General features: G+C 44.1%; 1 protein-coding gene across 1 annotated transcript in view; it reads left to right on the forward strand.

The window, feature by feature from the left end:
- RBM44 (RNA binding motif protein 44) overlaps nucleotides 1–13026 on the forward strand; it is a 109873-nt gene that overhangs the window by 18813 nt on the left and 78034 nt on the right. The window contains exon 3 of the mRNA XM_073635223.1: nucleotides 4217–5348. Coding sequence (XP_073491324.1) covers nucleotides 4217–5348 — 1132 coding nt within the window. The remainder of the gene's footprint in view (nucleotides 1–4216; nucleotides 5349–13026) is intronic.

A 13026-nucleotide genomic window follows, 5' to 3' on the forward strand; every position in this document is an offset into this window, starting at 1 on the left:
GGGTTGTCCCGATACCGATACTAGTATCGGTATCGGCACCGATACCGAGCATTTGCCCAAGTACTTGTACTCGGACAAATGCTCCCGATGCTTCCCCCGATACCTGGAAGTCAGCTGTGATCGGCGCATGGGGGAGTTACAAGATTCTCCCCCAGCGGCTTTCAGCAGCTTTAGTGACATACAGCGGTGATCGCTCACCGCTGTATGTCACTGCATCCTCCTCTTCTGTCCCCCTCCGTTACTCTCTCCTCTTCTGTCCCCCTCCGTTGTCCCCTTCGTTCCTCTTTCATTATCTGTGCCTCTCCTCTGTCCCCTCCGTTCCTCTTTCATTATCTGTGCCTCTCCTGTCCCCTCCGTTCCTCTCTCCTCTTCTGTCCCCCTCCGCTGTCCCCTTCGTTCCTCTTTCATTATCTGTGCCTCTCCGCTGTCCCCTCCGCTCCTCTTTCATTATCTGTGTCTCTCCTGTCCCCTCCGTTCCTCTCTCCTTTTCTGTCCCCCTCCGCTGTCCCCTCCGTTCTGCTGTGCCTCTCCGCTGTCCCCTCCATTCCCCTCTCCTTCTCTCTCCCCCTCCGTTCCGCCGTCCTCCTCCTCCCTTCCTTTGTGAATAGACAGAGTCAGCTGACTCTGTCCATTCACATAACTGAAACGTTGTAATCTCCTGTGATTACGATGAGTCAGTTTATGAATGGAGAGGAGCCGCTGTCTTCTCTCCATTAATTTTCAGTGCAGCTGAGGCTGCAGAGAAAGGGACTGGGGAATCTGTATCCTCTGTCTCTTTCTCTGTCTCAAGGGGGAGATATCAGAGGTCTGTTAAGACCCCTGATATCTCACCAAAGCCCCCCAAACAGGGCTGATTAAAAAAAAACAAACAAAAAAAACACATATTGCAATAAAGAATAAAAAAAAAATTATTGTAAAAAATAAAAATTGTAAATAAAAAAAAAACACACACACAACGTTCACCCCCCCCCCCCCCAAAAAAAAAGCACTGTTAAAAAAAAAAAAAAAAAAAAAACGTCACGTGACATTAAAAAAAAAAGTATCGGTATCGGCGAGTATTTGAAAAAAAGTGTCGGTACTTGTACTCGGTCCTAAAAAAGTGGTATCGGGACAACCCTAATGGTCACCACAGTCAACTACGTGGAATACCTAGGTTGGATTCTCAGCCTAGAAAAGTCTTCATTAAAACCATCAAGGAGATTGGAATACTTGGGTCTGATCATAGATACAGTTCAGAAGAGGGTGTTCTTGCCCCAGGCAAAGATCAGTGCCATAAAGGAACTGATTCAGGTGGTCAAGGCAAAGAAGAATCCTTCTATTCGACTGAGATTCATGAGATTGTTGGGAAAGATGTCTTCATTCGAGGTCGTTCCTTATGCTCAATTTCATTCGAGACTACTGCAAAACAGTATCCTATCAGCTTGGAACAAGAAGGTCCACGCTCTAGACTTCCCAATGTGTTTGTCTCCAAAGGTGCACCAAAGCCTCAATTGGTGGTTGAAAAAAATCTGCAGACAGGAAAATCCTTCCTACCAGTTACCTGGAAGGTGGTAACAGATGCCAGCCTTTCGGGTTGGGGAGCAGTCCTGGAAGAAGCGACTGTCCAAGGGAAATGGTACATATCAGAAATGACCTTGCCCATCAATATTCTAGAGATTGGGGCAGCACGCCTGGCCCTGAGGGCCTGGATGTTCAGGCTACGGAATTATCCTGTCAGGTTCCAATCCAACAATGCCACAGCAGTGGCCTATATCAATCACCAAGGGGGCACGAGAAGTCATGCGGCCCAGAGAGAGGTGAATCATATCCTAACTTGGGCAGAAAACAACATACCTTGCCTAATCGGCAGTTTTCATTCCAGGAATAGAGAATTGGCAGGCGGACTACTTGAGTCGCCAGCACACGACTTCTTCGCAGGATCAAGCAGGAAGGGAAGTCGGTGATTCTTGTGGCCCAGGAGATCTTGGTATGCAGAGATCGTAAAGATGGCGGTAGGGGTCCCATGGACCCTACCGCCACGTCCAGACCTTGTCTCGCAAGGTCCGGTATTCCATCCTACCTTACAAACGATACATTTAACGGTTTGGCTATTGAGACCCACATTCTGAAGAAGCGTGGGCTGTCAGGTTCAGTGGTGTCTACCTTGGTTAATGCAAGGAAGCCGGCCTCCAGAGTCCTATATTATAGAGTCTGGAAGGCATATGTCTCATGATGTGAATCTAGGGGTTGGCACCCCAGGAAATATGTCATAGGTAGAATCCTTGACTTTCTACAGACGGGGTTAGAAATGAAGCTGGCCTATCAAAGGCCAGGTTTCGGCCTTGTCGGTATTATTTCAATGACCACTTGCTTTGCATTCTTTGGTTCGTAGCTTTATTCAGGGGGTAATGTGGCTTATTCCTCCGGTTAGGTCACCCTTGGGACTTGAAGTTAGTTCTGTCGGCATTACAGAAACAGCCTTTTGCGCTGATGCAACATATTCCCATGGTCCTTTTGACAAGGAAACTAGTTTTTCTGGTAGCCATATCTTCTGCAAGAAGGGTATCAGAGTTGGCTGCTCTTTGTTGTAAAGATATTTAATTATTCACAAGGATAAGGTTGTATTGCATCCTCTTCCTAATTTTCTACCGAAGGTAGTATCAGGTTTTCATTTAAACCAAGATATTGCTCTGCCTTCATTTTTCCCAGAACCCTGTTCTGCAGAAGAAAAATCGCTACATTCTCTTGATGTCGTGAGAGCTGTCAAAGTCTACTTGAAGGCGACTACTCAGATTTGAAAAACAGATGTTTTGTTTGTGTTGCCTGAAGGTCCTAAAAGAGGACAGGCAGCATTGAAATCTACTATTTCTAAATGGATTTGACAAGTAATTGTTCAATCTCATGATTTAAAGATTCCACCTTTTCAAATTAAAGCGCACTCCACCAGGGCTGTTAGTGCTTCCTGGGCAGTGCATCACCATGCCTCCATGGCTCAAATCTGCAAAGCCTGCAATTTGGTCTTCTGTCCATACATTTACCAGATTCTATCAAGTAGATGTAAAAGGTCATGAGGATATCGCCTTTGGGCAGTGTGCTGCAAGCAGCAGTATAAGTCCTCTGGTCTCATGGTGCCCTACTTTTGTTGTGTCTCCCTCCCTTCAGTTGGCATTGCTCTGGGACATCCCACATAGTAACTACTATGGCTCTGTATCCCGTGATGTACGATTAAGAAAATAGGATTTTTACCTGTAAAAATCCTTTTCTTTGAAGTACATCACGGGACACAGATGTCCCTCCCTTCTTTCTGGTATACACATGTATTGCTTTGCTACAAAAACGGAGGTACTCCCAGTAGTGGGAGTGGTTTTATAGGGAGTGGACTTCTGTCTTAGGGTGTGCTAGTGTCCATCACCTGAAGGTGGCCTATAACCCACATAGTAACTACTATGACTCTGTGTCCCGTGATGTACTTCAAAGAAAGCGATTCTACAGGTAAGCTGTTATAAAAAATCCTATTTTTTGACATTTCACACATGCACACAATTTTGGGCCTTCACATGTTTGGTATCCCTTTACTCCATGCAACCTACCTCATCTTTAATATATTATGAAAAACAATGGGTATTTGTTTTTGTGCATGAAAATTCATGTTATCATAATTTTTCCTAAAAATGTGTGTGATAAAACAGCTGTGCAAATATAACGCAACATAATTGCAACTGCTATCATTTTGTTCTACAGGGCCTCTGCTTTCAGAATATACAGTATGTTTGGGGGGTTCTAAGTAGTCGTTCAGCAAAAAAAATGTTTCAGCTTCTGTTAGTATCCACTGTGCTGAAAAATTATGAAAAAAATTGCACCACATGCAAAGTGGTGGAGAACTCTAATGCGCAAAAAAATTATGTTTTTTTTTCTTGAGCTTTATTGGATATTTATTATAATTTTGAGGTCAAGAAGTAAGGTACCTGCAGTAAAATTTTCAGCTTTCAGATCCTCTACTGGTTGTAGTTGTTCCATCTACATGGTAGGATCAGTTTCTACAAATTGCAATGGTGCATAGTGATTCCTAGAAAATCACTTATGAAGTCCTGAAAATGACCACTTTTAAATCTTGTTATATATATATATATATATATATATATATATATATATATATATATATATATGTGTGTGTGTGTGTATATATATATATATATATAATGAAAAGTTGCTAATGGTTTCCTTTTTTCGTTCTAAGTTATGCTGTCCTAATCTTCACTTGCTCAGAAAAAGCTCAAGCAGCTGCAGAGGAAATGGATGGGAAGATGTTTTTGGGGAAAAAATTAAAAGTTCGTGTTGTGAAGAAACCTGCTCAGAATTTTCAGTTGGCTTCCCAAGAGATTAAAGTATTTTCTGCTACTTTACCTGAAGATAAAACAAAGCTTGGCACTGGTGAACCTCAAAATTTTAGTTTTCAACCACAACCAGAAGATGTGAGCACTTTCTCTAAACCTATCCCACATAGTAAAAGTCAAAGGAGATCCAACTGGGAGAATAGGAATATTTTTTCAAACATTCCATATAACAGAGCATCCTCCTTGGACGCAAACCAAGCATTTCCATCTGCTTCAATGTACAGTACTACTTCTGTCTTTGGTTGCATACCTCCATCTCAGTGGGCCAGCAGGCATTTACATCTTGAAAACAGAGTGCCCTACAACAGCGGAACAAGTCCAGCATATGTTCAGTATTCTTACCCTTTGTATACAATTCCTGTTGCCTCACCGTTCTCTTACCAAGCTCCTGTGAACACTATGTGTCAGCCAAGTGTGAACTTGAATTCTAATCTCAAGTTTCTTTTTGGTAAAAAAGAAGGTTTTGGAGGCTTTGGAGTTCAACCACAACCTACTGAAAGAGATCCAGTTCACAACAATACAGTGCCTGTAAGTTCCAGCACAAGAATGTCAAATAAAGATACCAGTACTGTTAGTCCCCTAACCAGAGAAACGGCTATTCAGCCTGTTAAAGAACCTGCTTTTGTTATAACCAAATCCAGTGAAAACAAAGGTGCTAACTCAGAATCTGCAAGAACTAAAGCAGCTTGTGTAGCATCATCCATTTCTCCGATAAGCACAACAACTGCACTTAAAAAGCCAGTGGTATCTGATAATTGGCTGCCTTTTGAGAACAAGACAACAGATAATTCAGGAAGAACCAGCTTTACACCTGCAGCTCCTTTGAGATCCCCAAAGTTTGTCCCAAGCAGTGTGACCATACCAGAAAACGATGAAATCTGCTATAGCACAATAGCTACCAATACTAAAGATCCCTTGACCCAGCCTTCAAACACTGATTTTCAGCAAAGTAGATCCCTTCCTTTGGAAGAAGTGGTAAGGTTTTTGTTGTATTCCTAAATTCCTGAATCTAAGCAGGATACAAAAGTAAAAATTCTCCCTCAAAAAGTCTGAGTTATCGTTAACATTTTTGCAGCTTTAGTACTAAAGAGTTTCTGAAGACTTCTAATTTCTTTCAAGGATTGAATTTTAGCAATCCTTAGGCAATTAATGTCCATAGAAAGCCAAGAGCTTCAAAATTCTGAGTTTTCAAGCAACTGGCATTTCGTCCACTGTCATACATTCAATTTCAATGGTCTTAATTACAGGGCTTCCCTAAAATGAGTAGGACTTAAAGCGGAGGTTTGCTGAAAAAAAATTATTAAAAGCCAGCAGCTACAAATACTGCAGCTGCTGACTTTTAATACATGGACACTTACCTGTCCAGGGAGCCCGCGGTGTCGGTAGCCGAAATCGATCCGTCCTTCGGCTCTCGGCTGCTGCTGCCGCCGCCATCCTCTGTAAGGGAATAAAGAAGTGAAGCCGTGCGGCTTCACTTCCTGGTTCCCTACAGCGCGAGCCACGCTGCGCGTCCTCACAGGTCCCTGCTGTATTCTGTGTCTCACAGAATACAGCGGGGGAGGACGGGGTAGGCGGCGGAAGTGGCGTAGGTCACCGCAATCACTGCGGTGATCTATGCCAGGAAGTGGGAGCAAATACCTGTATTAGACAGGTGCCAAATGTGACACCGGAGGGGGGGAGGAATCCAAAAAGTGGAAGTTCCATTTTTGGGTGGAACTCCACTTTAAGTTTATCTAATAAGACTCTTGTCACTTTAGCCCCTTCAGGACATAATGATAGTATCTTTTTTTTAAAACCCTATATACTATTAGGTTCTGCAGCTGATCAGTAGATGGAAGTTACAAAAAAAAAATGCAGCAACAGTAACATTTCACACCAAAGATCTGTACCCACAAACACAGCCAAAAATAATAGAAAAGGGCAAAGTTAATTTTCTCACTAGATAACCACATTTTAATTCCTAAATAAATCACTGATACAAATGAACCTAAAGATAAATATGCATGAGTAAATAACAAATTACTATCACTTTACATCAGAGATCATATTGTTTAAAACAGTAATTTTTTTATATAGATTCCTTCACCGTTAATTTTTAAAGTATCAATTTATAGTAAAATTAAGTGGATGCTTCTGAATCTTAGACAGTTTTCTGTTTATAGTGTTTTCAATCTACCAAGTAATACTCACTATCAAACTAAGGTAAAGTGACACACCTGGGGCAGGGTATATATCTCTGACTATGTGTCTAATGTATTTGGTAAAACAAAACCATATTGTTTAATTTTGTCAATTGAGGGACACTAAAACCCAACTCTGCCCTGCACTGCAATGGGTGTTATGCCCGTTTAGGCCTAGGGGTCATAGAAAACATGATGTACGTTGCAATTTAGGCTTGGCGATGTGACCTTTGGACATTTGGTTCTGCAAGGGGGCACTCTCCAGGCTTGGTTCTGTTTACCCACTTTACTAGTTGCAGAGTAGTGGACATCTCATTAATTCTGGAGCGCCTTTTAACCACGTAAGGACCGAGCCTCTTTCTGAGATTTGTTGTTGTGTTTTTTTTTTTGGTTTTTTTTGCTAGAAAATTACTTAGAACCCCCAACCTTTATACATTGTTTTTCTAACACCCTAGAGAATAAAATTGCGGTCATTGCAACACTTTCTGTCACACCGTATTTGTGTAGCGGTCTTGCAAGCACACTTTTTTTGGAAAAAATACACTTTTTTAAATTAAAAAATAAAAGAACAGTAGTTAGCCCAATTTTTTTTTATATCGTGAAAGATAATGTTATGCCGAGTAAATGGATACCCAACATGTCACGCTTCAAAATTGCGTCAGCTCGTGGAATGGCAAGAAACTTTTACCCTTAAAAGTCTCCATAGGCGACGTTTAAAAAATTCTACAGGTTGCATGTTTTGAGTTATAGAGGAGGTCTAGGGCTAGAATTTTTGCTCTTGCTCTACCGATCGTGGCGATGCCTCACGTGTGGTTTGAACACCGTTTTCATATACGGGCGCTACTCACGTATGTGTTTTGCTTCTGCACGCGAGCTTGTCGGGATGGGACGCATTTAAAAACATTTTTTTTCTTATTTTTTTAGGGAAAAAAAAATGTGTCACTTTTATTCCTTTTAAAAGGAATGTAAACATCCCTTGTAATAGAAAAAAGCATGACAGGACCTCTTAACCGCTTGCCGACCGCCGCACGAAGATTTACGTCAGCAGAATGGCACGGACAGGCAAATGGGCATACAGGTACGTTCCTTTAAATTTGCTGCCGTGTGGTCACGTGCGTGACCCTGCCACGAGCCCTGCGAGTGTGATCCGCGGGGATACCCCACGATCATCTCACGGAGAGGAACAACTGGGAAATGCCAATGTAAACAAGCATTTCCCCGTTCTGCCTAGTGACAATGATACGGATCACAGCTCACTGTGATCGGAAGTGGTGATCAGTGTCGTGTCACACGTAGGCCAATCCCCCCCCCCCCAAGTTAGAATCACTCCCTAGGACACACTTAACCCCTGCAGCGCCCCCTAGTGGTTAACTCCTTCACTGGAAGTCACATTTACACAGCAATCAGTGCATTTTTAATCGCTGTATAAATGTGAATGGTCCCAAAATAGCGCCAAAAGTGTCCGCCATAATGTTGCAGTAACGATAAAAATCGCAGATCACCGCCTTTACTAATAAAAAAAAATTATTAATAAAAATGCCATAAAACTATCCCCTATTTTGTAGACGCTATAACTTTTGCGCAGACCAATCAATAAACGCTTATTGCGATTTTTTTTTTTTTTACCAAAAATATGTATCGGCCTAAACTGAGGAAATTTTATATATATATAATTATTTTTGGGGGATATTGATTATAGCAAAAAGTAAAAAATATTGCGCTTTTTTTTTTTTTTTTTTTTTTTTTTTTTAATTGTTGCTTTTTTTTGTTTATAGCGCAAAAAATAAAAAACAGAGGTGATCAAATACCACCAAAAGAAAGCCCTATTTGTGGGGAAAAAAGGACGTCAATTTTGTTTGGGAGCCACGTTGCACGATCGCGCAATTGTCAGTTAAAGCGACGCAGTGGCGAATCACAAAAAACGCTTTGGCCTTTGGGCAGCCAAATGGTCCAGGGCTGAAATGGTTAAATATGAGATCTGTGGTCAAAAAGACCTCAGATCTCATATTTACACTAAAATGCAATAAGAAATTAAAACAAAAAAAAAAAAAACAATGGCCCTTTAAGAGCTATGGGCGGAAACGTCGCTTCCGCACTGCATTGTTATGGAGACGGTTGGGAGCCATCTTCCCCTCACTCATCTCCATGCCCAGCAAGGGCGAAGATCCGATCGCCTCCACCGCTGCCGACTGATCAGCGGAGGGCACCGGTAAGCAGCGGAGGACACTGGAGCGGGAGGGGGGCCCTCTCCCGCCGCCGATTAAAAGTGATCTTGCGGTGAATCCGCCGCAGAGACCACTTTTATATGAAACCGGACCGCTAATGAGGAAGAGGATCCCGGGGGTTATGGCAGGTAGCTAGCTGCTGCCATAACAACGATATTCCTCTTCAAACAGCCGACGTATAACGACGGTGGGCGGTCCGGAAGTGGTTAAAAAAAATGACAGAAAACACACACAGATTGACCAATGCACCTGTAAATGGCTTTGATCTGAACCATCATTGGACAGATCCCCTCAGATACACATTTGGTACAGCACATGTAGTTGGCTGTGGGATACTATACAGGTCCAGGGACGTGGTCCATCCCTGTGGATGACTAGGTGTTACATCACACTAGAGCTGCATGATTCTGGGAAAAAAGTGCCTCCTTATTGTGCATCTTGAAACAGCCACACCACATGTTTCAGAGAGTCCTGTATTTCACCTTAAGTTATTTGTAGGTTTTTCTTTGCACCCTGACCAATTTTCCTGGCAGTTGTGGCTGAAATTTTATCTGACCGTGGTTTGGTTTCAACAGAACCCCTCATTTTCCACTTCTTTATTAGAGTTTGAACACTGCTGATTGGCATTCTCAATTCCTTGGATGACTTTTTATATCCCTTTCCTGTTTTATACAGTTCAAGTACCTTTTCCCGCAGATACTTTGACAATTCTTTTGCTTTCCCCATGACTCAGAATCCAGAAATGTCAGTGCAGCACTGGATGAAAGATGCAAGGGTCAGGACTCCAGAAACTCATTGACCTTTTATACACACACACACACACTAATTACAAGCAAAAAGATCACAGGTGAGGATGGTTAACTTTAATAGCCATTCAAATCCCTTTTGTGTCAACTTGTGTGCATGTTATCAGGCCAAAATCACCAGGGTATGTGAACTTTTGATCAGGATCACTTGGGTAGTTTCTGTTGTTCTGTGTTTACCCTTTTTAAATCATTATGATTTAAAAAGGGTAAACACAGTTGATTGATAATAATATTAAATGGCTTCAGCCAAACACTAACCATGAGTGAAAGAAAAGTTTTTCATATTCTCTGAAAAATGGCCAAGAAATCATAAATTCTGCCAGGGTATGTAAACTTATGAGCACAATTTTAATCTGGTCCCTGACCCGGATTTTGACAGGCTAACCTTTGCGGGACATCATTGCCCTGGGTTGGCTGAGTGGGCGGATACCTATGGCCTGACTGATGTCTGGAGGTGGCGTCACCCCCAGACCAGGGCATACACATGCCACTCGGCCTCTCACAGAACGTTTTCCCGCATAGACCTGGTATTCGCAGGAAGCCTGGTCCTCCCACGGGTCACGGACATACAAATACTGCCTAGGGGAATCTCCGATCACGCACCCTTGTCATTGGACCTCTCACTGGGCCCAGTAGAAAGGATATGGAGGCTCTCCAGATTTTGGATTTCAGACACTGAAGTAGATTCCCAATTCAGAACGGAATTGCTTGACTTTTGGGCAGTAAACGTGGGCTCGGCTGACCCCACAGTTGTGTGGGATGCCTTTAAGGCCACGACGAGGGGACAGTACCAGACCATCATTGACAGAGTCCGTCGGGAGCATAGGGTAGACCTGATTAGGGCTGAGAGGGAGGCGAGTAGTGCAGAGGTTCTCTTTGTTCGTACCCGAGATCCTGTGCACTATTCACATCTACAACTTATGACGAGGGAGGTAGTTCGTCTCCGTAACTCTCTTACCCAGAAGATAATGTTGGCTCAATCCCAGCGGATTTTTGAGCAGGGAGAGAGGTCAGGCCGTTTGTTGGCCTGGCTCTCCAGGGAACAGGCGGGAGGGATGAGCATCTCGCATATCAGGGACCTCTCGGGACAGCTGATTCATACACCGGAAGGGATCAATGGCTGTTTTGCGGAATTCTACGAATCCCTCTACAGGTCCAGGGTAGACTATAGAGGAGAGGATCTGGCAGCATACTTAGATGACATTGATATCCCAACCCTTACAGTAACGTATCGTGATAGGCTAGACACCCCAATTACGTCTACTTCAGGCACTTAAATCAATGCAGACAGGGAAAACACCGGGACCCAATGGCATCCCTGTGGAGTTTTACAAACAATATGCAACAGAACTAGTTGATAAACTTCAGGGCCTATTCTCTGCATCAACGCGTCTTGAAAAACTCCCGGACACAATGAGCGAAGCGATCATAGTGGTGATCCCCAAGCCAAGGAAAGACCCCACGTTATGCTCCTTGTATCGCCCTATATCCCTTCTCAATGTGGATGCAAAAGTACTGGCGAAAGTATTAGCCAACAGGCTTAACTTGGTCATTGCTGCCCTCATCCACAGGGATCAAACAGGCTTCATGCCCGGGAGAGGAACTGACATTAATATCAGACGCCTTCATACTCATATAGACAGAGCAGACGAGGAGACTAAAGGAACGGTGGCCTCACTCGACGCGGAGAAGGCTTTCAACTCCGTCGAATGGGGCTACCTATGGGAAGTGCTCTCACGATTCAGGTTTGGCCTGGGTTTCACGAAATGGCTCCGCATGCTATACCATGGCCCTTCAGCTAGAATACGTACCAACGGATGCCTATGGGGGAAGTTCCAATTGTTTCGAGGCACACGACAGGGGTGTCCCCTCTCCCCGGGTCTATTCGCTCTGGCGATGAAGCCCCTGGCTATATTGCTGAGGGCTGACCCTGGGGTGAGGGGACTCCAGGTAGGTCCAATTGAGGAGAAGTTATCGCTGTACGCGGACAATGTTCTGCTCTACTTAGCGGAAGCGTTGTCCTCTTTGCAGAATGCACTGGATCTGATTAACCGATTCGGTGGGTACTCGGGGATCCGCATTAATTGGGACCAGTCGGTTCTTTTCCCGCTCCATCCCTCGACCCCTAGGGTGCCATACCCTCAGCTAAAATGGGTAGATGAATTCAAATACCTGGGGATTAAAATTGGCGGTAAAGTCCAGGACTATATGGACAACAATTTGCGACCACTCATGACACAGCTTACGGCTAAATGTGCTGCTTGGCGTTCCCTTCCACTGACCCCTGTTGGCAGAGTCAATTTGCTAAAAATGATTTACCTTCCCAAATATCTCTACTTCTTCCGTAACACACCCATACACATCCCTAGGACTTTTTTCCGGAGACTGGAGAGTCTGCTGATACACTTTGTCTGGGCTGGGAGGCCACCTAGGGTGGCCAAGCAGATCTTATATCTCCCACTTTCGGGGGGGGGGGACTGGCGCTACCGAATTTTCAAATCTACTATTGGGCAGCTGTTCTGGTCACGATTCGGTGGTGGTTCTCCCAGCCCACACAGAATCCGGCGGTCACTCTGGAGGCAGCCATTCTGGGTTCCTTCGCTGCCCTGAGCAATCCCCCATTTCGTGGACTCAGGGCCAGTTCGTCCATGACAACTCTGATGCGAACCACCGTGAGGGTGTGGCAGGAGGCTAGGAAAATATATGGGAAGCCCAATCACATTTCACCTCACATGCCCCTATGGGTTACCCTATGCTCCCCCAGTTTTACAGTATACCGGACCCTTCTCTCTGGGCAAAAAAGGGACTTCTTACATTAAAACATATAGTTAAGGATGGTAGGCTTATGACTTTCCAAGCCCCGAGGCAATCCTTCGCTATCCCGCCCTCCTTCCAATTCAGGTACTGGCAGTTGAAGCACGCCTTTGAAGCTCAGTTCCCTTCCCCCCTCATTTTAGAACCAGATTCCATTGACCGGCTCTTGACTTCCAGTGTGATGGGGGAGCCTCTCTCAACACTATATCTATATCTTACAGTGGAGTGCGATGCCAAACTAAAACCTGGGAAAAGTGGAGGGTTGATATTCCCTCATTGGACGAGGAGGAATGGAAGGAGTGTTTAATCTCCTACATTTCTTCCATGATCACTGCAAAGGATCGGTTCATACAATTTAAGTTCCTACACAGAGCGTATTTCACCCCACAGAGACTGGCGCGCATTTACCATCAAAGAGAACCCAACTGTCAGAGGTGCAGGCAGGAGGTGGGCACTTTCTGGCACATGGTCTGGTCCTGTCCCGAACTCCGACCCTTTTGGTCAGCAGTGGCCTCCACACTGAGCAATGTCATAGGCTCAAACTTACTGGTAGATCCCCAAATACTATTGCTCAGTCATCTGGAGGATGTTGAGGGAGATAGGTATGATAAATTGTGTCTAACCTTTG

The sequence above is a fragment of the Aquarana catesbeiana genome, linkage group LG06 (assembly GCF_042186555.1).
Source record: "Aquarana catesbeiana isolate 2022-GZ linkage group LG06, ASM4218655v1, whole genome shotgun sequence".
NCBI lineage: Eukaryota > Metazoa > Chordata > Amphibia > Anura > Ranidae > Aquarana > Aquarana catesbeiana.